Below are 24,362 nucleotides of genomic sequence, written 5' to 3'. Positions count from 1 at the left end.
GGAATGTGCATAACTTTCAGCTTGTTCCCTTTGGAGGACGTGGGCTCTGACTCCGACAAGTCACAGCTGAACATGTGAGAAAGTCCGAGGTCCCTTCTGCAGGAAGGAGCAGGTACCAGAGAGCGACTCCACCGCACCACCTGTCACCCCAGGGATGTGACTCACGACTCGGTGACCTTCAGACCAAGCTCAGCTCACTGCGACCCACAGCTCAGTTCGCAGTGTCTACAGTGAAGATAACATCCCTTACCTTGCTTTCAGAATTAATGAGACCTTTTTTTTTTTTTAAGAACCCATGGCTGCAAAGCACTAATTATTATTCTTCTAAGCCATCCTCAGAATAAACCTTTTGAGAGGCGCGATCTGGAGGAGGTGCGGGGCCCAGAGAACAAAGAGGCAGCTGTGCCGGCTTTTCTGGGAGGCGAGATGCGCACAGTCTCAGCACGGCGCGCCCCTTGGACACGCTACACCGTTTCTCTGACAAAGATCACCCACGAAGGGACTGGAGTTTCTTTGGTGTTATTTATACCCGAACGGCGGAAAGAAAAAAAAACTAAAGACAGGGCATACTTCTTCAGTTTGAGACCAAATAGAACTCAGGGTTCCGAATGCCTCCCACTTGGCCGAGGCTGGACTTACTCATGAAATTATACACCGGGGCTGTGCAATTAAACGTCCTTTGTCAGGGAATACATCTGGGCGCCCAGCCTCAGCTTTTCAGGATGGCGCCAGGACTGATCGTGGCTTTCTTCTGACAGGGGTTGAGCTTCCAAGTGTCGCCAGGAATGGATGCAGAGATGCTGGGCAGACTGCCCTTGACTTGAGCCCTCGCTCACCTGCATGAGATGCTTAGGAGGCTGGATGTGTTCTCCCAAGAGAAGACACTGCACGCGACCTCGTGCTCATTAGTCCAAAATTCAGTTCTGCTGGTTCACTTCTCCTCCCCTCCCAGCAGACAAGAGATTATAATTACAAACCCAGTCCCACTAATTAGGGACTTTGGGGGCCTTTTGGTCCCTTTCCAGTTGGTCCCCAGATTTCTGCCAGCTTGCAAACGGTGCTGATGACAATGACTATGAAACATGGCCCAGAACGAGACCTCGTTTCACAGTCAAGGGGAATGACATCTGTCTGAACTCATGTAAGCACGCCTAAAATACATGCACTAAGAATTCTACCATTCTATCTCTTCATCTACTCTTCTATGGCTTCTCGCAACATCAGCCTACCATTCTCATCCAGGTAGGTCAGCAGGATGGAGCTCGATTCAGTGCCTTCCATGGCATAATCCAGTGGGATGTTTCCATTGACGTCCTGGAGAAGGACGTTGGCTCCAGCCTGCAAGCAGAAAAGAAAAATGAACACGTACACAGTTAGCATAAGGGCTTCCCAGGTGGCTCAGCGGTAAAGAATCTGCCTGCCAGTGCGGAGACTTGGGTTCCATCCCTGAGTTGGGAAGATCCCCTGCAGAAGCAAATGGCAACACACCCTAGTGTTCCTGCTAGACAATCCCAGGGACAGAGGAGCCCGGTGGGCTACAGTCCAGGGGTAGAAAAGAGTCGGACACGACTGAGCAAATAAACATCAACAACTGTTAACACAGAAAGCAGATCAGAACTTGCATTTCTATCCTGTTTAGGAAACTGACCCAGAAAAGTTTACGTTAGATACAGCTGGCAGGATCACATAGGAAACTGGAGTTGTTTTTTGAAGACAAATTATACTAGACGTTTTGTGATCAACTCTGATGGACCAAAAAGGTTCAGCTGACCCTTGACAGGATCAAGACCCCAGCCCCAAGTACTCATCCTCACCCCTACCCCCCCATGCTGTGCCCTAAGTCGCCCAGTCATGTCCGACTCTTTGCGACCCCATGAGCTGGAGCCTGTGGAATTCTTCCAGGCAAGAATACTGGGGTGGGTAGCCATTTCCTCCTCCAGGGGATCTCCCCAACCCGGGGATCGAACCCACTTCTCTTACGTCTCCTGCATTGGCAGGTGGGTTCTTTACCACTAGCACCACCTGGGAAGCCCCCCCTCCAACCCACCTGAAAACCCCCCAAATTCCTTCAACAACAATCCCCCAAATAACTATACCTCACTATCTAAAATTAATAGCTCTAATAGTAACAATCCTAGGTTTTATTCTAGCACTAGAAGTTAGCAATATAACCCAAAACCTAAAATTTAATTACCCGTCAAACGCCTTCAAATTCTCTAACATACTAGGGTACTTTCCCACAATTATACACCGCCTGACCCCCTACAAACCTAACAATAAGTCAAGAGTCAGCATCCTCCCTCCTAGACCTAATCTGACTAGAAAACATTCTACCAAAAACAACCTCACTAATTCAAATATCTACCATGGTTACAAGCCAAAAAGGCTTGATCAAACTATATTTCCTCTCTTTCTTAGTCACAATCCTTATTAGTATAATCCTATTTAATTTCCACAAGTAATCTCCATAATAATCATGACACCAGTCAACAAAGATCAACCGGTTACAATAACCAATCAAGTATGATAACTATACAAAGCCGCAATTCCCATCGCCTCCTCACTAAAAAACCCAGAATCCCCTGTATCATAAATAACTCCGTCTCCTAAACCAATATTCTTAAACACAATTTCCACCTCTCCATCTTTCAACACATAGTAAACTATCAAAAACTCCATTAATAAACCAGTAATAAATGCCCCTAAGACAGTCTTATTAGAAACCCAAATCTCAGGGTACTGCTCTGTAGCCATAGCCGTTGTATAACCAAAAACTACCATCATCCCCCCTAAATAAATTAAGAATACTATCAGACCCAAGAAAGACCCACCAAAATTTAATACACACAACCAACCCCACCACTCACAATTAACCCTAATCCCCCACAAATAGGCGAAGGTTTTGAAGAAAATCCTACAAAACCAATCACAAAAATAATGCTTAAAATAAATACAATGTGTTATGATTATTCTCACATGGAATCTAACTATGACTAATGATATGAAAAACCATCATTGTCATTCAACTACAAGAACCCTAATGATCAACATTCGAAAATCTCACCCATTAATAAAAATTGTAAACAACGTATTCATCATTGACCTCCCAGCCCCATCAAATATCTCATGGTGATGAAACTTTGGCTCCCTGCTAGGAATCTGCCTAATCCTACAAATTCTAACAGGCCTATTCCTAGCGATACACTACACGTCTGATACAATAACGGTGTTCTCCTCCATCACTCATATCTGCCGAGACGTTAATTATGGCTGAATCATCCGATACATACATGCAAACAGAGCGTCAATGTTTTTCATTTGCCTGTTTTTACATGTGGGACGAGGCCTATACTACGGGTCATATACCTTTCTGGAAACATGAAACATCGGAGTAATTCTCCTACTCAGAGTAATAAGCCATAGCATTTATACGATACGTCCTACCATGAGGACAAATATCAGTCTGAGCAGCAACAGTCACCACCAATCTCCTCTCAGCAATTCCATACATTGGTACAAACCTAGTCGAATGAATCTGAGGGGGCTTTTCAGTAGACAAAGCAACCCAACCCGATTCTTTGCCTTTCAATTTATTCTCCCATTTATTATTGCAGCTCTTGCCATACTCCTCCTACTTTTCCTTCATGAAACAGGATCCAATAATCCAACAGGAATTACATCAGGTGCAGACAAAATTCCCTTCCACCCTTACTATACTCTTAAAGATACTCTAGGTGTCCTACTTCTAGTCCTTGCCCTGATATTATTAGTACTATTCGCACCAGATTTACTTGGAGACCCAGATAACTACACCCCAGCAAACCCACTTAATACACCCCCTCCTACCAAGTCCGAATGGCATTTCCTATTTGCATATGCAATTCTACAATCAATTCCCAATAAACTAGGAGGAGTCCTAGCCCTAGTTTTTTCTATCCTAATCCTAATGCTTATACCACTACTCCACACATCTAAACAACCGAGCATGATATTTCGACCATTCCCTGGCTGCTGAGCCAGGCACGCCCGCTGCTCTAGACCTGCCTGGCTGTCCTAACACGACAGAGCGGCCCTGCCTTCCGAGTCTGAACTCCCGTGTGAACTCTGAGCTTCCCCAAACCATCCTGCTAAATCCTATGTTCCTTGCTCTCCGCAGAAACTCCCTGGAGAGCTGTCCTCATGCTACCGTTGCTTTAATGAAGCCTGACCCCACGGACTGCAGCCCGCCAGGCTCCTCTGTCCGTGGAATTCTTCAGGCAAGAATCCTGGAGTATGTGGCCCTTCCCTTCTCCAGGGGATCTTCCCCATCCAGGGTTTGAACCTGAGTCTCCTGCATTGAAGGCAGATTCCTTACCATCTGAGCCACAGGGAAGTCCAACACAGTCGCACAACAGTCCCTTTAATAAAGCCTGAGCTCATGGCTTCTGGCTGGTTTTTCTCTTTCCAGAAACCACTTTCCAACAAAAAGCATCATCCAGAGACGTTAATGGATGAAGTGCATCCGATACGACTATCAGACATCTTTCAGCTTCACAGGCTCTCTCCCTCACTCCCCTCTGAGCCCACCTGCTCAACTCCGCCCCTCGCCCAGCACAAACACAATGACGGATGCGCTTTCATCCTTATTAATAAACAAGTAGTCACAGCAACTGGTACCCTGTCTCTACCTTCTTTAATGAGCTCCATGAAATTTACCAGGCAAGATTTCCCATACGAATCCTCCCAAAAACCTGTCACTAAACTCAGGCCAAAAAGTGAACGTTTCACCCTATTCTTCTTCCAGAATACAAGTCTCTGTGGCAATGTGAATACAGTTGATATGGCTCATATAATATCCAAATCCATGGTTTACATAAAAAGGAATAGCTTTTTATATTAAATAGTTTGTATATTTATAATATTAAGGTGCTTCCCAGGTGGCACAGGGGTAAAGAATCTGCCTGCCAATGCAGGAGACCTAAGAGCTGTGGGTTCAATCCCAGGGTTGGGAAGATGCCCTGGAGGAGGAAATGGCAACCCACCCCAGTATTCTTGCCTGGAAAATCCCATGGACAGAGGAGCCTGGCGGGCTCCAGTGCATGGGGCCGCAAAGAGTCAGACCCGAGTAAGTGACTGAGCACACACACACATTTATATATTAAACAGCTATATATTGATGGGTTTCCCAGGTGGCGCTAGTGGTAAAGAACCTGCCTCCAATGCAGGAGACCTAACAGATGCAGGTTCGATCCCTGGGTCGGGAAGATGCCCTGGAGGAGGAAATGGCACCCCCTCCAGCATTCTGAGATCTTACCTTGTTTGAATGTGCATGTAGCTATATACTGCTTTCCTATGCCTTGGCAAGTCTGCACGGCTTTTCGAAAAGACTGCTCTAATTATAGTAGAAAGTAGGTCAGAGTGGTAGAACATTCCACATCTTCATATTTTCCCTCCATGTAAGCTGTACTGCTTCCCTGACCATCCAGAGTGAACCACAGTATATTTCTATAACCATATAAAGAGACTCCCTTATTTGAACAGAACACGTTAGATATTTCCAATTTTCCCCTACCTAAGGAAAACTTCATTTTAAGGTTCTAAAGACTTCAAATTATCTTCGTAGTGCATCTCATTTTGTTTCATATTCAGAGTTTGAAAGGAAGTTACTTGAGGCAGTAGTCTGAAGTAGACTTGCTAATGATTTTTTTTTTTTTTCTCTTTGTCTCCAACCAGGAAAATAAGGTTTTGCATATTTATCCTAGCTTGACTGGTTAAAGAATCAATTAAGGCAGAACTACAGGGCGCCCTTACTTAATTCAATTCTAACAGGTAGGAGGTAATCAAGTCATTTTTTCCCCAATGCATAAATGTTTCAGGTAGAATCTTATCCATGTCAGACATCTGGGTGGCTGATGACAGCCAATATAATTAAGAGTCACATATTATCAATAACCGCAAATATAAATAGTACAGCATTGAGCTACCCATGAAGGCAGGGCTCTGGGGGAGAATGGTTTCTTGTCTTTAAGGACTAATGAGGCTTTTTCAAAGAAAGTCTGAAACCAAAAGGCGGTGCTGAATATTCTATTTGGGTTCATTCACTGAAATTTCAACCCATTAATCACTGGTCTGTGCTGCTGAAAAACCAGGTGTCGTCCCACGTACAGACCTTCCCGGGGGGCGGGAACTTCCCTAATCACAGATCACGTCTTAGTCCTCTTTATGTTCCCAACAGTGCCTGGCACATATTAGATCCTAAAAACTATTTACTGAAAAAAAAAAGAAAGAAAAATAAGCAACCAAACACTGAACTTAGTTACTGCAAATTGAGGCAAAGTGTTATGATTTTAGGGATAGTTACTTTTAACTAAATTTTCTGACATGCAGTTCTAAGAGCTGATACATACAATTACAAAATCACTCCATGCACACTTAAGTTTCCTGCCTTCACTGTTTCTAGATGGGTGACAACTGCAGGAGACTCTTCCATCCCTCCCTCCCCGCGTCGCTCCCCCGACTTTATTTCCCTCCCTTCCTCTGTCCCTCTGTCCCTCCTTCTCTCCCTCCCTCCCTTCGTCACCGGACACGGGTGAGACATCCCACCAGCGGTGGCTCTGTCCCCACCGCTCGACGGTCTGGTCTTAGCCAAGGTCCCTAGAATAAAGCATGCAGCCAAGGGATGCCCCGAAAAGGCGGTATTTCTCGACTTAGAACTCTGAAATTGCGCACATGTATATAAAAACCCCACTGGCAAGATTCCTGGCTGATTGTCATTCTTTAGTCTGACGAACTCAGAGTTCACGCGCACGGATGGCTCCTAATGGGTCCCCCTGGAACAGAGCTGTTGATGACTTGCAGAGCAGAACTCTGAGGCAAGTCCTTCCGTCGGGCTTCAAGAAAATCAATCACACCGTGATTGGTTTCATCAGGGAAATGAGCGTTGTATTATGCAAAAGCAAACTCCTCAAATGCTTTTGCGTTGAGGACTGGATAGTTCCTATTGGGAGTCCTGAATACATCTCCTCTCTCATAATTCAAACTGGAAGCCTCACTTTCTCCTAAACTCTGTTCCGGGAGTACTGAAACAGAATCCAAATCTCCCATTCTCCTCAAGTAGGAATTTTCTTTCCTGCATGTCAGGTGACATACAAATGAATAAATGCACATTTCTGCAAATAAATGTTTTATTAGTTTATGTAACAATTTAATGTCAGTGAATAGAAACTGGCCATGTTTCATTTAATAATAATTCTCGAGCATATCAATACTGAAATTTGAAAGACAGGTACTGATGGACTTAACAAATATCACTTTTTTTACGAAAATACTTTGGTAACTTTTAGTTTTGATATAACTACAAGTTAGCTCAAAGTTGCAAGCACAGTACCAGGATCCACAGTGTATCTATTATGGGTTGAATTGCATGCCCCTAAAGAAATGCTGACGCCCAAACCTCTGCTACCAGTGAACTCGATTGTTATGTGGAGACAGGACCACTGCTGACGAGAATTGCTAAGATGCCATAAAGATTCTGGGGTAAAGTAAATGGCAGGCGTCCTAACAGGAAGAGTGGTGCTGGGGACACAGACCCAGAGGGGAGACGGCCATGTGAGGAAGAGGCAGAGACTGCGGTGATGGCTGCCACAAGCCAGCAGGCCCCGGGACCACCAGGAGCAGAGACACAGAAGGACGCGCTGCAGGAGGTTTCAGAGGAGCACAGCCCCACCAGCGCCTTGAGGTTGGACTTCTAGCCTCCAGAACTGTGAGAAGCTAGTTGCTTCAAGCCACCCTGCTTGCAGAACTTTATTATGGCTACCCCAGGAAAGGAATACCGTACCCTTTACTCAAATTCACCAGTTAAGTTTACTTTCCCCTACTTTTGCTTTCTCTTTGTCTCTTTTGTTTCTCCTGAATTTCTTCAAAGTGAGTATAGGCATCATGTCGCTTTGCTCCTAGATATTTATGTGGTTAGTGTTCAGTTTTAAGTCGTGTCTGATTCTTTGCGACCCCGTGGACTGGAGCATGTCAGGCTTCCCTGTCCTTCACTATCTCCAGGAGTTTGCTCAAATTCATGTCCATTGAGTCAGTGATGCCATCCAACCATCCCATCCTCTGTCACCCCCTTCTCCTCCTGCCTTCGATCTTTCTCAGCATCAGGGTCTTTTCCAATGAGTTGGCTCTTCACATCGGGTGCTCAAAGTATTGGAGCTTCAGCTTTAGCATCAGTCCTTCCAATGAATACTCAAGGTTCATTTCCTTTAGGATGAACTGGTTGGATCTCCTTGCTGTCCAAGGGACTCTCAAGAGTCTTCTTGAGCACCACAGTTCACAAGCATCAGTTCTGTGGTGCTCAGTATTTTTTAATGATCCAACTCTCACATTTGTACATGACTACTGGAAGAAACCATAGCTTTGACTATTCAGACCTTTGTCAGCAAGGTGACATCTCTGCTTTTTAATATTCTATGTTTCTCATAGCTTTATATTTTGGTATATAACTTCAAAAAATAAGGACATTATTTTGCACGTGTTATCAAAATCAGAACATCTGACATCAGTAAATTCTATTCTATACAGCACAGTCCCTATCTGAGTTTCACTAATTTCTCTGATGACATCCTTGAGCACTGTCACCCTCTGACTCAGAATGGAATATGGAGTCACCCAGTTTATTGTATCTCACTTTCTCTTTAGCATCCTTCCATCTGAAACAGTTCGTGTGTATTTTTTCCTTAAGACCTTCTCTCATTAGCTTCTTCCAATGAAATTTTTTGGCAGGCCAAGCACACAGGGAATCACATTAGGTATGATACCTGGGTCCCAGTGGTGATGCAGGCAATTGGATCACCTGGTCGAGTGATGTTTTTATGCTGTGAAGTTGCAGCTAGGAACCCATAACTTCATACTGATATTAATAACCGAATGAATCCCTGATACATGGGAGAAGAAAGCTCATCCATACAGTAAAATACCAACTAATACATGCAGCAGGAATGGTAAGGTTAGAATCTAACATTCATTATAGTAATAATTCAGAGGTTTCCCTGGTGGCTCAGCGGTAAAGAATCCACCTGCAATGCAGGAGACTCGGGTTGGATGCCTGGGTTAGAAATATACCCTGGAGAAGGGCATGGCAACCCAATCCAGTGTTCCTGCCTGGAGAATCCCAGGGACGGGGGAGCCTGGTGGGCTGCCGTCTATGGGGTTGCACAGAGTTGGTCACGACTGAAGCGACTTAGCAGCAGCAGCAGCATTCAAGCCACCGACAGGAACGAGTGGAGAAACACCTCAATCTGGCTCCCTCCAACGGCTGAATCGCAACCTCTTTCCCCAAACCTGAGCCAATACGTCAGAGTTGTGAGTCTCGAGGAAGTCAGAGAGAAGCTTCAGGTCGGGTGTGCACCAGCAGACACCTGTAACAGAGTGTCTGAACCCTCACGACCACTTGGCCCTGACAAACAGGGTTGAGAAGGAAGGACTCACCATCTTGCCATTCCATCCCTCCTGTTACTTGAGTCGGACCACCCAGAGGACCTCAGAGGTGCCGCCTGCCTGAGAGAGCAGGGAACCCAGGGAACTGAACCCAAAAATCCATGCATCTCTTGTCCCAAGCGGACTTTTCCACTGATCCCCAATGTCCAAGCAGAGAGAAAACTAGAAGCACATAATTTTCCTCTGGATCCTAGACTTCTGGGCAGATAACACAGGAGGCAATACAGCCGAGGAATCTATTTATTCATCAAGGAACTACATATTAAGCGCTCATTATAGTGAAAGTGCACTTTGAGATTTTAATGACGGTGAATTTCTATGGTAATAAAAAATTAAAAACCTGTATGACAAAGCATTTAAAATTTTATAACAGTTGAAATTACACTGGAGCCCATTTTTACAGCTCCATCTGTAAACATTCTGACATCAGCAATTATTACTTTGGGAGCATGTAAATATTTATGTGTAGTGTGGCTGCCATGCTAAGCAGTAAACCATGCCAAGCAAAGAAACCCTGCAAGAAAGAAAAGGTAATTGTAGAATTCCAAGGGACTGGGGTGTGAATGGCATTTACAGGCCTGACCAAAGAAATCTCTAACAGTGATCGGACAGAAGTTTAAGGTGACCACGAGCAGAAGACGAGCATGTGGACAGAATGGGGTATCCAACCAGGGATAGAGGAGCTGAAGCCCTGTCTTCCAGACTGAAGATGAAAAATTAAGGTGTAGCAATCCAAACAGCTCTTTAACTCGAAACACATATAAAAGTCAGAGGAACCATCTAAAAGAGTTAGAAGTGATTGTATCTGGGAAGAAAAACTTGAAGGGTAGAGCTAAAGAGGAGGGAGAAGGACTGAGCTTTGCAGGGCTTCCAATAAGCCTTGGAAAACTCTCTGGCTTTTGAAAATATGGGTATGCATGACAGTTAAAAGTCTAAAATAAAAAAGAATGCATGCTAAGTCACTTTAGTCATATCCGACTATTTGTGACCCTATGGACTGTAGCCCACCAGGCTCCTCTGTCCATGGGATTCTCCAGGCAAGAATACTGGAGTGGATTGTTATGACCTGCAGGGGATGTCCCAGTCCAGGGATCCAACCTGTGTCTTCTATGCCTCCTGCATTGCAGGCGGATTCTTTACCACTGAGCCATGGGGGAAGCACACACAAAAAAGAATGGCATGTATAAACATATGGATGAGACATATATTGCCCTAATCATAAGATGATTTAATAGCAGCATTATAAAAATAGAAAATGGTAAAAAAACATCAAAAAGAGGATAACACTTAGTTAAGGACATTTTATGATGTCACTGCATATCACTGAAAACCATGATGCAGAACAAAATTTTAAGGCCTGGAGAAATACAGAAAAAGTGTATAAAAAAGTAGGCTACCAAGATGTATATATGATACTAGATAAATTCTGTATGAATTTTACATGTGTGGGGAAGAGAGAGAGGAGAATGAGACAGATTTAAAAACACATCAAAATATATTCAGTGGGGACATCCCTGGTGATACAGTGGCTAAGACGCCCTGCTCCTGCTGCAGGGGACATGGGTTCAACTCCTGGTTGGGGAACTAAGATCCCGCATGCGGCACAGTGCAGCCAAAAAACAGAAAAAGAAATTTAAATAAGTTAGCATTAAAGTAAAAGAACAAAACAAAAGCAAGAAGTTAAATATATATATATGTGTGTGTATATATATATATCCAATGACTACGTGAAAGAATTATGAATGATATTAATTTTCTATACATTTGTGGGTGTCTTTCCATTTTCTACAATAAACACGTGTGATCTTTATATTGAGAAAACTATCTTTGAAACTGAACAATGAATGAAACCATGAGACAAGACGAAAACACACAAGCATTCTCTTGGGTCCCTGGAAAGTTTTAAATCTACTGAATTTAAAGGTGAGGAGTAAAACTGGAGACAAGTCAGTGATGATCTGGTGATCTGGCTCCAGTAACATTTGAATTAGTCAATGCCCAGAGTATAGTTGAAGGTCAACTATCCAGTTAAAAGATACAGTTTTGTAAGCAAGCCTATTAAATATGAATTTCTGAGAAGAAAAGGTAAGAAGGGAAATCATGGGTTCAAGTGTTTATAAAGATCCCCCACATGGTTACGGTTAAGTTCAACATCATTTCAAGTATTGTGCACATGTTACGTTTCCTACAAAGCCACTTATTTCTTCCCATAGCCTGCTTTTCTGGAAGCACACAAATTTCAGTAAATATTTGTTAACTTAGACCTTACACGAAAGAGCCAGGACCTTCCCAGTTCATTCATCATTCATTCATACAATTATTCTCCAATACCAGTCTGATGTTTATTCTGCTTTTAAGAAAAAGCCTATTTGACTAATCACAACATGTATTCTCTGTTCTGAGAAAATATAGCCTTTTCTGGGTCTATGTACCAATAAGCTGAGAATACAGGCTGTGAATATTCTCTGTCCCTTTAACACGTTGTGTTGTTGTTCTTCACGTGGGTTTATCTCCAGTGCCTTGTGATGTCAGTACCTCTGTCTCCTTTTCCTTGTGCAGTGAGGAAAATTCTATTACAGTTTTCATGTTCCGTGTTGTAATATTTAGGTACGTACACAAGGGAGACCACGCAAAGTTTAACGTGTTTTCATATTTGATGTAGGGATTCAGGCTGCAATTTTCGTAGAGGTTTGCTTTTTCCATGTTCCAATGACTAGCTTTTCGTGTACAGTAAGTCCCCCGGTACGAACGAGTTTCATTCTGAGAGCATGTTTCTAAGTCCAGTTTGTTCCTGAGTCCAACGAAGTTAGCCAAGGCACTAACACAATTAATTGGCTGTGAATACTATACGGTAATAGGTTTGTAATTCGTTTCACACAAATAATACATAAAAAACACACACACAAGAATAAAGAAAACATTTTAAATCTTCCAGTCCGGCAGAGTAAGCCAGTACCACTGCTGGCACCCAGGGGCTGGCATCGAGCGAGCAGGAGAAAAGTTACAGGCTGGAGGAGGGGGGGAAGTGGGAGATGTAGAGCTGAACCACCAACAACGGTAGGAGACGCAGGGCAAGCGGCAGTTCCACTCGGGCCTGACGCTGATGGAATGCACGTTCGCATCCTCGAAAGTGCACAACTGGAAGGTTCTTATGTAGCAGATGTATTGCGATTAGTACAGTCCTCCCGTCACCACGAGGAAACTCTCAAGGCATTTTTCCTCTTGACTTTCACGACAATACAAGCTTCTGATTCTCCCTGTAAATCTGGCTCGCCTATCTCAGTCTTCCCTGTAGCGTCCTGTTTCTCTCAGAATCTTCTAATTCGTTTACTCTGGCCCCCTTTGCCGTGTTCTTTCTCAGCCTTCACATTTTCTTGGGTTGATCTCATTTAGTCGAGGGCTTCTGGTACCCTGTGTACGCAAATAAGACTCCTCTCTCTCTGCCGAGTTCCAGAACTCACTGCATCCTAGACTTGCCTAGGTGGGTGTCTTCCTGTCTTCTACCGATCCTGACCTTCAAATATTCAAAACAACTCACAGTTCTCATGGAAAAAGATTTCTTGGCTGCTGTTTGCTTTCTTTGTACACTGCAACCTCTCTCCCAATTTCCAGAATCAGAAAGCTTCAGTTCACTCTAAAATCCCCTGCCCTTCTTTAATGCCTACATGTCAAAGGTCAGTATTACTATTGGCTTCAATGCAAAGTGTATCATCAGTATTTCCTTCATTCCCATGGTTACCACTCTCAACTCACAATCACCGGGTTTTAGGAAATGTTCTCCCAAAGGCAGGGTCTCCAGTGAGATGTCCCTCGGATTCTACTCCACTGTTTCCCAGGCCTCGTAGACCAGGTCAGGCTCTCTACTCTCGAGCCTGCAGAGCACCCTTCACTAGCCGCTCACAGGCCTCACTGAAGGCTAAGATTGGATGCATGATATGCATAAAAACGCATTACAAAAACAGGACTTCCCACCTGGTGCAGTGGGAAAGAATCTTCCTGCCAAGCAGGAGACACAGGTTCTACGCCTGGGTCGGGCAGGTCCCCTGGAGAGAAATGACAACCCACTTCAGGACTCTTGCCTGGAAAATCCCCATGGACAGAGGAGCCTGGTGGGCTACAGTCCGTGGGGTCACAAAGAGTCAGACTTGACTGACTGACTTGACTTATAATCTTTAAAGTCTTAACCCAAGGTTTTAAATAGTATTCCTCAAGTATTAGAGAAAGGAGCACTGCCACTTGTGTCTAAAAAATTGCTCCCAAACTAAATTTTCTTCTGCATTTTAACGCCTAGGAAGTCAAATTGGATTAAATTTAAATATATTTCATAGTCTTATCGCACTTTTCCACATCATTTCTCTCATGGACATTCCTTCATTTTCCCAGTTTCTTGTGCATATAGATTGCTACAGTCTTCCTGGGTCATCACTTATTAATGATTTAACGAACAGTATACATTAACATGCCTACCAAACAAGTATCAAGAATACAGGATAGTAATAAAAGCATGGGTATAATGTGTGCATTTTATGAAACAGTCATCCCCACCTCATCTACATTCACATTTTAACACAGAATTCTGAAAGTCTGTTAACAAGTTTGCAAATTACACAGTTCTCAAAGTAAAAGTCTTTGGAGGGTTTAAATATTAAGTTTTTTAAAATAGACTACAATCATTAAGAGAGAATTTGTCAAAGAGTGATTTTCATTTGCAAGTTCTGGCTGGAGATTTCTAAATTAAATTATTTTTAAAAACATGGATCTCATAATATCTTCACTGAAAGTGATAAAGTATCTAAAGTGTAAATGACCTAACATCATATTTCTATTAATATTAAAATACCCAAATCTTACTACAGTAATTGATAAAATATTGAAAAAGAAATAAGGGTGTGAAGAATAATGACTGGAGACAGAGATGATACATTAAAGCACTGATTGGGAATATGTACTGTTCTGGGTCTGATATCTATGTGTTTCCCCAAAATAAGTGAGCAGTTTACACTCCAATGGCATAATAAAGTACTTTTCAAATGTGGTGTAAATATTCAATGTTTCTTTAAATTTGAATGTGAAGAAATTTCTGATTTTGTGCAGCTTGATTTATTAGCAAACACTACAGACTCAGCTCCCTGGGATGAGTTCTGAACCAAATAAAAAATTACTGATAAGTGTCACCCACAGCTGACAGCGAGTGAGCAGCCGGGTCAGCTCTCCTCCTGCAGCTGCCGTATGAAGCAGTGAGCTCCGGTGACTGAAGTCCAAAGACCAGCATTCCTGCCCTTGCTCAGGCACAGGGGTGCGAACGCATCCTCTTCTCAGATGAAGGGATGGCATGGAAATCAGCCTCAAAACTGAGCAGTCCTGAATAACACGCAGAAGTGTGTTACACACCAGCCATTGGTACTGAACCAAAACACACACTCACAAACAAGCTCTATCGAGAGCACACGCGGTTAGACAAATGTGCCTGGGACCCTGGTCAGTGGCCGCCAGGGTAGGAGACTGAGAAAAAGTACAAGGTGGATAGGAAGTCAAGGCGCCAAGTTACAGGATTCAGGACGCGGCATTTCCCTTACGTTAAAGGTCTGGGGGTTCGGTACACGAGTAAGTAGCACTAAGTTACATACTGAAATGACCATCCTTCCCTAGAAAGCTCTTCAGATATGCTCTTTACCTTTTTCTTTACACTACACCGTGAAGGGGTAACGGCACAATTCTGCCAGGACAAGCTGACCTCTATAAAAAACCCTTGCTGATGCTTCCATTGTTGATAATTTACAACGTAAATGCAACGACTATCCAAGAAGCTGATGTGACATCTGTGACGTCTGTAACACAAACACACAGATAGAATCAGCTGTGTGAGATCTGACAGCTCTCAAAGTACAGCGCCGGTTTACTGAATGTATTTTGTAGTAACCATTAAGGTCATTAAATGTAAGAGGAGTGCAAGTGGATGGAGGCCCTGATTCTCTTCCACCTAATTATCATTTTATAGGTTCATTCTGATGGCCCAAAGGGGACTTATTTTTAGCAATGTAACTTAAGGGTGTAGGCAGGCTACAGTAGCAGACTTAGGCATTCCAATAGGTTCTATATTATCTTAGATTTTAAAAAGCTAATGAATTTGCAGGATCCTGCTTTTACTTAACACCTATTTCAAAATCCATTTTGCTTCCTTAACTATAAATGAGTTAAGGCTATTACAAAGTGTAGATTCCTTGTAGAAGCCTAGTAACATTTTTGGATAACGGGTAACTCAATAAAAGCCATTCCTGAAAAGAAGTAACTCCAAAGAGAAAAACTACATTTAACTAATGCAAAAACATATAATATTCCAAAACAGCAGGATTATGCTTCATTATTGTTAAGCCTCTTTTATTACACATTTATTGTACAATACTTGTATAAGGTTCCATCCCTTACATCCTTTATATCAACCTTTTTGATGTACTTAATTATTTGATGCAATTTAATGTTTGACATATTTAATAATCCATGTACTTATTTTAGAACCAAACATTAAATATTTTAATACTTGCTTGACAAAACTATTTTCCTCTACAAATTCATATATTTTTTCAAATAAAATGGAAATTTCAACCTGATATCAAGCTCTAACTGGCTGGATTCACCTGTGGCCCAGATTTCGAGGTTGATATATTTTCCCAGCAACTTCAGTTCTCTGATGGGTCCAAAGAAAATATACTGATTTTCAATTCATTCAGCCCTTTTCTTCTCTCAAGGATAGGAATGACAAATTCCTAGCATATCTGAGTTGAAACCAGAAATCGTCCATATGTGTTTTTTTATTAAGGACACTTTGCTTGTTTTCTGAAATTTACTTTTATGGTCTTAATCACTGTTTAAAATGAGCAAGTATTTTCACTATAGATATGATGCTTGTACCATCAACTCTACTGTTGAGAAAGTCGAGGTAACAATAGATTTAGAAAAACACAACTTAAGAACAACCAAAAAATTCAGACTGATAGAAACAGAAAATAGAACGGTGGTTCCCAAGGGCTGGACGGTGGATGGGATGGGAGATGCTAATGAAATGGCAGGAACCTTTAATTCTCAGATGACTAAGCCCTAGGAATGAGTGCATGTTATGGCGACTACAGTTCATAATAAATATTGCACACTTGAATTTTACTAAGAGAAGAGATTTTAAACATTCTCACTCCAAAAAAAAAAAAAATGAATGCTAACTATGTGAGATGAAAGTGAAAGTTGCTTAGTCGTGTCCGACTCTTTGTGACCCCATGGACTATACAGTCCAGGGAATTCTCCAGGCCAGAATACTGGAGTGGGTAGCCTTTCCCTCCTCCAGGGGATCTTCCCAACCCAGAGATCAAACCCAGGTCTCCCGCATTGCGGGCAGATTCTTTACCAGCTGAATCACCAGGGAAGCCCAAGAATACTGGAGTGGGTAGCCGATCCCTTCTCCAGGGGACCTTACCAACTCAGGAATTGAACTGGGGTCCCCTGCATTGCAGGCAGATTCTTTACCAGCTGAGCTAACAGGAAAGACCATGTGAGATGATGGATGTGTTCATTTACTTGATTGTTTTAATCATTGTACAAAACAGACTTAAGTCATCATGTTGTAAAATACAAACAGGCTTATTTGTCAATTACATCACCATAAAACCGAAAAAAGAAAAAAATGATTATTAATCAATAGTCATTAACAGGGCTTATACCCAGAGTAGCTGTCTTCGAATTTGTACTTAGTGCAAAGAATACAACCTTAAGTAAAAAATATTGAATATTTGCCCCATTTCCTTGCTTGACAAACTTGCTTTTAAACCTAGTGAAATATAAGTTGGATAAACCATGAAATGTGTCCACTGATCCCATCACAGAGATGTCGAAGCAGTCTTATCAAAGGGCCATTATAGGGACTCGAGTGGAGAGAAATCACGTCGCCTAGATGGGGTGGTGGGGGTCATAAATTAGGGTCAGCAAAAGTATACTGTCCTTCAGAGAAGTTTGACTACAAACATGAGAAGGGTAACAGGGTGAACATCCAAGGAAAGAAGTTTGATCAATTCTCTATGCTTTTGTTTTTCTGATTTATTTTTAAACTAATGGAAAGTACTGGAACATCAGTCAGTCAGTTCAGTCACTCAGTCATATCTGACACTTTGGGATCCCATGGACCACAGCACGCCAGGCCTCCCTCTCTATCACCAACCCCCAGAACTTACTCAAACTCAAGTCCCTTGAGTCTGTGCTGCCATCCAACCATCTCATCCTCTGTTGTCCCCCTCTTCTCCCACCTTCAATGTTTGAATCTTTCCAGCATCAAGGTCTTTTCCAATGAGTCAATTCTTTATATCAGGTGGCCAAAGGATTGGAGTTTCAGCTTCAGCATCAGTCCTTCCAATGAACACCCAGGACTGATCTCCTTTAGGATGGACTGGTTGGATCTCCTTGCAGTCCAAGGGACTCTCAAGAGTCTTCTCCAACACCACAGTTCAAAAGCATCAATTCTTCAGTGCTCAGCTTTCTTCACAGTCCAACTCTGACATCCATACATGACTACTGGAAAGACCATAGCTTTGACTAGACAGACCTTTGCTGGTAAAGTAATGTCTCTGATCTTTAATATGCTATCTAGGTTGGTCATAGCTTTCCTACCAAGGAGAAAGCGTCTTTTAATTTCATGGCTCCAGTCACCATCTGCAGTGATTTTGGAGCCCAGGAAAATAAAGTCTCTCACTGTTTCCACTGTTTCTAAATCTATTTGCCATGAAGTGATGGGACTGGATGCCATGACCTTAACTTTTCTGAATGTTGCGTTTTAAACCAATTTTTTCACTCTCCTCTTTCACTTTCATCAAGAGGCTCTTTAGTTCTTCGCTTTCTGCCATAAGTGTGGTGTCATCTTTATATCTGAGGTTAATGGTATTTCTCCCGGCAATCTTGATTCCAGCTTGTGCTTCATTCAGCCCAGCGTTTTGAATGATGCACTCTGCATATAAGTTAAATAAGCAAGGTGACAATATATAGCCTTGACGTACTCCTTTCCCAATTTAGAACGAGTCTGTTGTTCAATGTCCAGTTCTAACTGTTGCTTCCTGACCTGCATACAGATTTCTCAGGAGTCAAGTCAGGTGGTCTAGTATTCCCATCTCTTTAAGAATTTTCCACAGTTTATTGTGATCCACACAGTCAAAAGCTTTGGTGTAGTCAATAAAGCAGAGTAGATGACTTTCTGTAATTCTCTTGCTTTCTTGATGATCAAACAGATGTTGGCAATTTGATCTCTGGTTCCTCTGCATTTTCTAAAACCAGCTTGGACATCTGAAAGTTCATGGTTCACATACTGTTGAAGCCTTGCTTGGAGAATTTTGAGTATTATTTTGCTAGCGTGTGAGATGAGTACAATTGTGCCGTAGTTTGACCATTCTTTGGCATTGCCTTTCTTTGGGATTGGAATGAAAACTGACCTTTTCCAGTCCTGTGGCCACTGCTGAGTTTTCCAAATTTGCTGGCATATTGAGTGCAACACTGTCACAGCATCATCCTTTAGGATTTGAAATAGCTCAACTGGAATTCCATCACCTCCACTAGCTTTGTTTGTAGTGATGCTTCCTAAGGCCCACTTGACTTTGCATTCCAGGATGTCTGGCTCTAGGTGAGTGACCACACCATCGTGGTTATTTGGGTCATGAAGATCTTTTTTTGTATAGTTCTTCTGTGTATTCTTGCCACCTCTTCTTAATATCTCCTGCTTCTGCTAGGTCCATACCATTTCTGTCCTTTATCGTGCCCATCTTTGCATGAAATGTCCCATGGTGGAGAGTTCTGACAAAACGTGGTCCACTGGAGAAGAGAATGGCAAACCACTTCAGTATTCTTGCCTTGAGAACACCATGAAGAGTATGAAAAGGCAAAAAAGATAGGACACTGAGAAATGAATTCTCCAGATCGGTAGGTGCCCGATACGCTACTGGAGATCAGTGGAGAAATAACTTTAGAAAAAATGAAGAGATGGAGTCAAAGCAAAAGCAACACCCAGCTGTGGATGTGACTGGTGATGAAAGTAAAGTCCAATGCTGTAAAGAGCAATATTGCATAGGAACCTAAATGTTAGGTCCATGAATCAAGGTAAATTGGAAGTGGTAAAACAGGAGATGGCAAGAGTGAACATTAACATTTTAGGAATCAGCAAACTAAAATGGACTGGAATGGATGAATTTAACTTAGACGGCCATTTTATGTATTATCGTGGGCAAGAATCCCTTAGAAGAAATGGAGTAGCCATCATAGTCAACAAAAGAGTTTGAAATGCAGTACCTGTATGTAGTCTCAAAAATGATAGAATGATCTCTGTTCATTTCCAAGGCAAACCGTTCACTATCACAGTAATCCAAGTCTATGCCCTGACCAGTAATGTTGAAGAAGCTGAAGTTGAATGGTTGTATGAAGACCTACAAGACCTTCTACTACTAACACTCAAAAAAGATGTATTTTTCATTATAGGGGACTGGAATGCAAAAGCATGAAGTCAAGAGACACCTGGAATAACAGGCAAATATGGCCTTGGAGTACAAAATGAACCAGGGCAAAGGCTAGCAGAGCTTTGCCAAGAGAATGCACTCATAGCAAACACCCTCTTCCAACAACACAAGAGAAGACTCTACACATGGACATCACCAGATGGTCGACACTGAAATCAGATTGATTATATTCTTTGCAGTCCAAGATGGAGAAGCTCTATACAGTCAACAAAAACAAAACCAGGAGCTGTGTGGCTCAGATCATAAACTCCTTATTGCCAAAATCAGACTTAAATTGAAGAAAGTGGGGAAAACCACCAGACCATTCAGGTATGACCTAGATCAAATCCCTTACGATTATACAATGGAAGTGACAAATAGCTTCAAGGGACTAGATCTGACAGAGTGCCTGAACAACTATGGATGGAGGTTTGTAACATTGTACAGGAGGCAGTAATCAAGACCAATCCCAAGAAAAAGAAATGCAAAAAGGCAAAATGGTTGTGTGAGAAGGCCTTAAAAATAGCTGTGAAAAGAAGAGAAGCGAAAAGCAAAGGAGAAAAGGGAAGATATACCCATTTGAATGCAGAGTTCCAAAGAATAGCAAAGAGAGATAAGAAAGGCTTCCTCAGTGATCAATGCAAATAAATAGAGGAAAACAACAGAATGGGAAAGACCAGAGATCTCTTCAAGAAAATTAGAGATACCAAGGGAACATTTCATGCAAAGATGGGCACAATAAAGGACAGAAATGGTACAGACTGGAACATAACCATGAATTAAGTTAAAGGAAAAGGATACAAGAATGACTATGATCCATGGCTGATTCATGTCAATGTATGGCAAAAACCACTACAATATTGTAAAGTAGTTAGCCTTCAACTAATAAAAATAAATGGAAAAAAAAAGAATGACTATGGAAATGAAAGCTCCATAAATGATGATGGAGAAATCTTTGGAGAAGGAGCAACTCATAGACTCTGAAGAGGATGTGGAAGGAATTAGCTTATAAAAGTGAACAAACACCTCTCTAAGGGTATAAGGAAGTCAGACAGAGAATATTTAGGAAAAAATAAATACAGTTTTTAGTAAGAAGTGGAAGGTATTGAAGCCTGAAAACTTTAATTTTCTCTTAAAAGCTGAAGGCAAGACCAACCTCTGAAAAAAAAATAACTCTGGCGTGTGTGTCATTATTTACATAAAGAGTTGAGTGATACCCATATGTTCTGCCCAGTTCCTACTGGAAATCATGGCGTATCTTGAACTGTCGGGCTTTAGCTCATTTTCTAGGGAGAAATAAAATGTCATGAAATGGCAGGACACCCTATTTCCTAATATTTAATAGATCAAAGTGATGGAAAGGGTAATTTATAGTTAAACAAATATAGGAAACCATGTACTAGGATTTAACCTGGAAATAGTCTAAGTAATGAATGAGTGAAGTCTTGGAATGATTTAATTTTGATCCATCAACTTGGCCAGGCTCCCCAGGCGGTGCAGTGGTGAAGAATCCTCCTGCCAGTGCAGGAGACGCAAGAGACAGAGGTTTAATCCCTGGGTCAGGAAGATCTCTGGGGGAGAAGAGGGCAATCAACTCTAGTATTCTTGCCTGGAAAATTCCATGGGCAGAGGAGCCTGGCGGGCTACAGTCCACGGGATCGCGACCAAGCACAGCAGGACATCGGCTCTGGCCATCTGACACAGAGCAGGCAGTATGTTTTTCGAAACATCCTTTGCTATTTCAGTGATAGCAGAACTGCGAGGTCCCAGCAGTTGCCTGCAGCACCCATTAAAATGATCTAGTCCTGCTTTGCCCATTGAACACAGTGTGTGAGACACTACATCCAACAGGCAGAGACATCACTCACATGAGGCGTTCAGACACCAAAGGCCAGAGATGGAGAAAACATACAGGGCAATTGCTGGCGATCACTCCTCTGCTACTGGAGTGACACAATGATAGTATGCCCATACTGAAACACTACTGCTCCATTATTACTGAAACAAGTACAGTATCAGTCTCACTCACTAAATGACTGTCCGTGTGCTAGTATCTCCTACACTTCATGATTTCAGGGAGTGAAAATATATTGCAAGATATCCTGGGAAAATTTAACAGTAAGGATCCAGCAATTCACCATTCCCTGTCATCCCTTGAAAAATAAAACTATTAAATAACACTTTATCCTTCAGTTATCTAGTAGTCATTTCTCGACATTATGTATAATAGACACCCTTTAGAGTGAGGTTATTTATTAAACAGATCCAAGAGAAGTGAGGCATCCAAGCTTTTCCTCCCCAAGATAAAAAATCTGAGATGACTATTCAGGAGCACAGGTAATCATTTTCCCCCAATGGAAGCATCTTATACAGTGGTTAACTCAAATTAGTTTCCATTTAAAATGATTAACTCTGCTATAAAAAATAATTTGTTTCTTACGATTCAAAATGTAATGGGCTGCTAAAATGTGCAGACTGGTCACAGTTTTAGGATTGTTAATGGGACACAGCAGCTTAGCAACTGTGGCCACAATAAAAAATTAAACGTGAAAATTCAGATCTTGCATGCCTCAGATAAATGCAGCCCTGTAATCCAAAGTCATATCAGCAAAGAAGTGAACACTGAGCAATGCTATTAAGACACCATGGTATGAAATAGCATAGAAAAGTCTACTGTTCCTCTCTCTGCAGGCAAGAGATAGAGCAGATTCCGATGTTTACAAGTATACATTCAAGGCACAGATGCACTAATAAAACATGCCATAAATCAGATATGTATGAAATATAATTATATATATATATATATATATATACATATATATATATGATCAGGTTGAAATAAATATGAAGTCAAGATTTTCAAGAGATGGTTTGAGTTAACCACTTTTCAGCCTTTACAATTTACTACTGCCTAACAGAGAAGTTTCTTAAAGTCTGGCAAATGGCAAATCACTGTGGAATTATTTTAAAAGAAGTCATTTAATGTGCTGATGATTCTAGCCGCAAGTGGGAGAAAATGCCACAGAATAGGGGAATACTATAAAAGTGTCCCAAAAGGAGTGTTGAGAAATCCTTCTCATCAAAATGGAGCTATCACTGCATCTGACAATGACATGAAGGGGTGTCCGCAGTCAAGACAACAATTTAGTACTTCTTCAGACTGTCATTCTCCTTCTGAGCAAGAATTTGGGAAATGGCATTGGTGCCAGGGCTTCTTGATTTTCCTCGGAAGACACTGTTTAGCCTCAACTGGAACAAGGCTCACATATATTTCCTCCAATATGCAAAGAGTCACAGGGAAGACCTAACTAATTTGCCACTACATGTCTAACTTGTTTCTATAACTCTTGTGTACCTTCTATATTGGCACCAAAGGTACCAGTTCTTGCTCTGGTTATAATCATGCCTCGTCACTGCCTTCAGGGTGGTCGGGGTGATCTTCTACTCCTGGTCCATCAGTGATAATTCTGACAGCCATGCTGCTCGAGACACAGTCTCCATATGCTGAAGGGGAGTCTTCTGCATGTGGTTACAGTTGCTGCACCTTCAAGTCACAACCCTGTGACTACTGAGCCCTTCTCCTGCTGTCCCTAAAAGTTTAAATTGTAAGCAGCATATGAGACGCCTAGACCAGGACTAAGCGCATATAAAGAACTTGATCCTCTTATCCTGTTCCATCAGAAGTAAGAAATAGATATTCCAGAATGAAGGCAGGAAGGAAATCCTGGCAGGCAGTGAAATAAGGGCTGACAAACTCTCTGAACTCAAGAAAGTCTTCATCCAGCAGTATACACTGAGGAAATGAGAGAAGGATTTTAAGAATTCAAGCGCAGTCACATGAATATTGGTTTCTCAGAATAACCATAGGCATTTTGCATGAATGAAACAGAAATAGAAAGCCTATTCTGGCAAAGGTTTGGCGTAACTAATCACAATCAGAGAAAATAAATGGAGACAGGGCTTGAAAAAGTGACTGAATCTCTCAACTAATGTTCAGAAAAAAAATAAATTGAAACATAGGAAAACCGCAAAAGCTATGAATCTAACTTTCTATCTTATTCTTACAAAATTAAAGTTCAATGTCACCCAAGTCATCCAGTGGTTGAACTTTCAAAAAAAAAATATATATATATATATATTAGAACGTCCCCGGCAGTCTAGTGGTTGGGACTCCATGCTCCCAGTGCAGAGGGCATGAGTTCGATCCTTGATCTGGGAAGCTAGATGCCATATGCCTCGCATCCAAAACAAACAAATAAGCATGGGAAAGTGGGGAATAAATGATTTCTAAAAAGTGAGGCTGCTCTTCTATGAGTTCAGAGAATTCTGAACAGTTCACAGTTGATGATTTCATAATGTCATTTGAAAGATTACATA

The 24,362-nt window shown here is 41.9% G+C and overlaps 1 protein-coding gene across 1 annotated transcript in view; it reads right to left on the bottom strand.

Moving 5' to 3' along the window:
- MYO16 (myosin XVI) overlaps positions 1–24,362 on the bottom strand; it is a 372,035-nt gene that overhangs the window by 307,206 nt on the left and 40,467 nt on the right. Inside the window, exon 4 of the mRNA XM_065901993.1 lies at positions 1,230–1,338. Within this exon, the coding sequence (XP_065758065.1) occupies positions 1,230–1,338 (109 nt within the window). The remainder of the gene's footprint in view (positions 1–1,229; positions 1,339–24,362) is intronic.

This window comes from Muntiacus reevesi, chromosome 11 (genome assembly GCF_963930625.1).
Source record: "Muntiacus reevesi chromosome 11, mMunRee1.1, whole genome shotgun sequence".
Taxonomy (NCBI): domain Eukaryota; kingdom Metazoa; phylum Chordata; class Mammalia; order Artiodactyla; family Cervidae; genus Muntiacus; species Muntiacus reevesi.
This window is presented reverse-complemented; position numbering and strand designations above follow the sequence as displayed.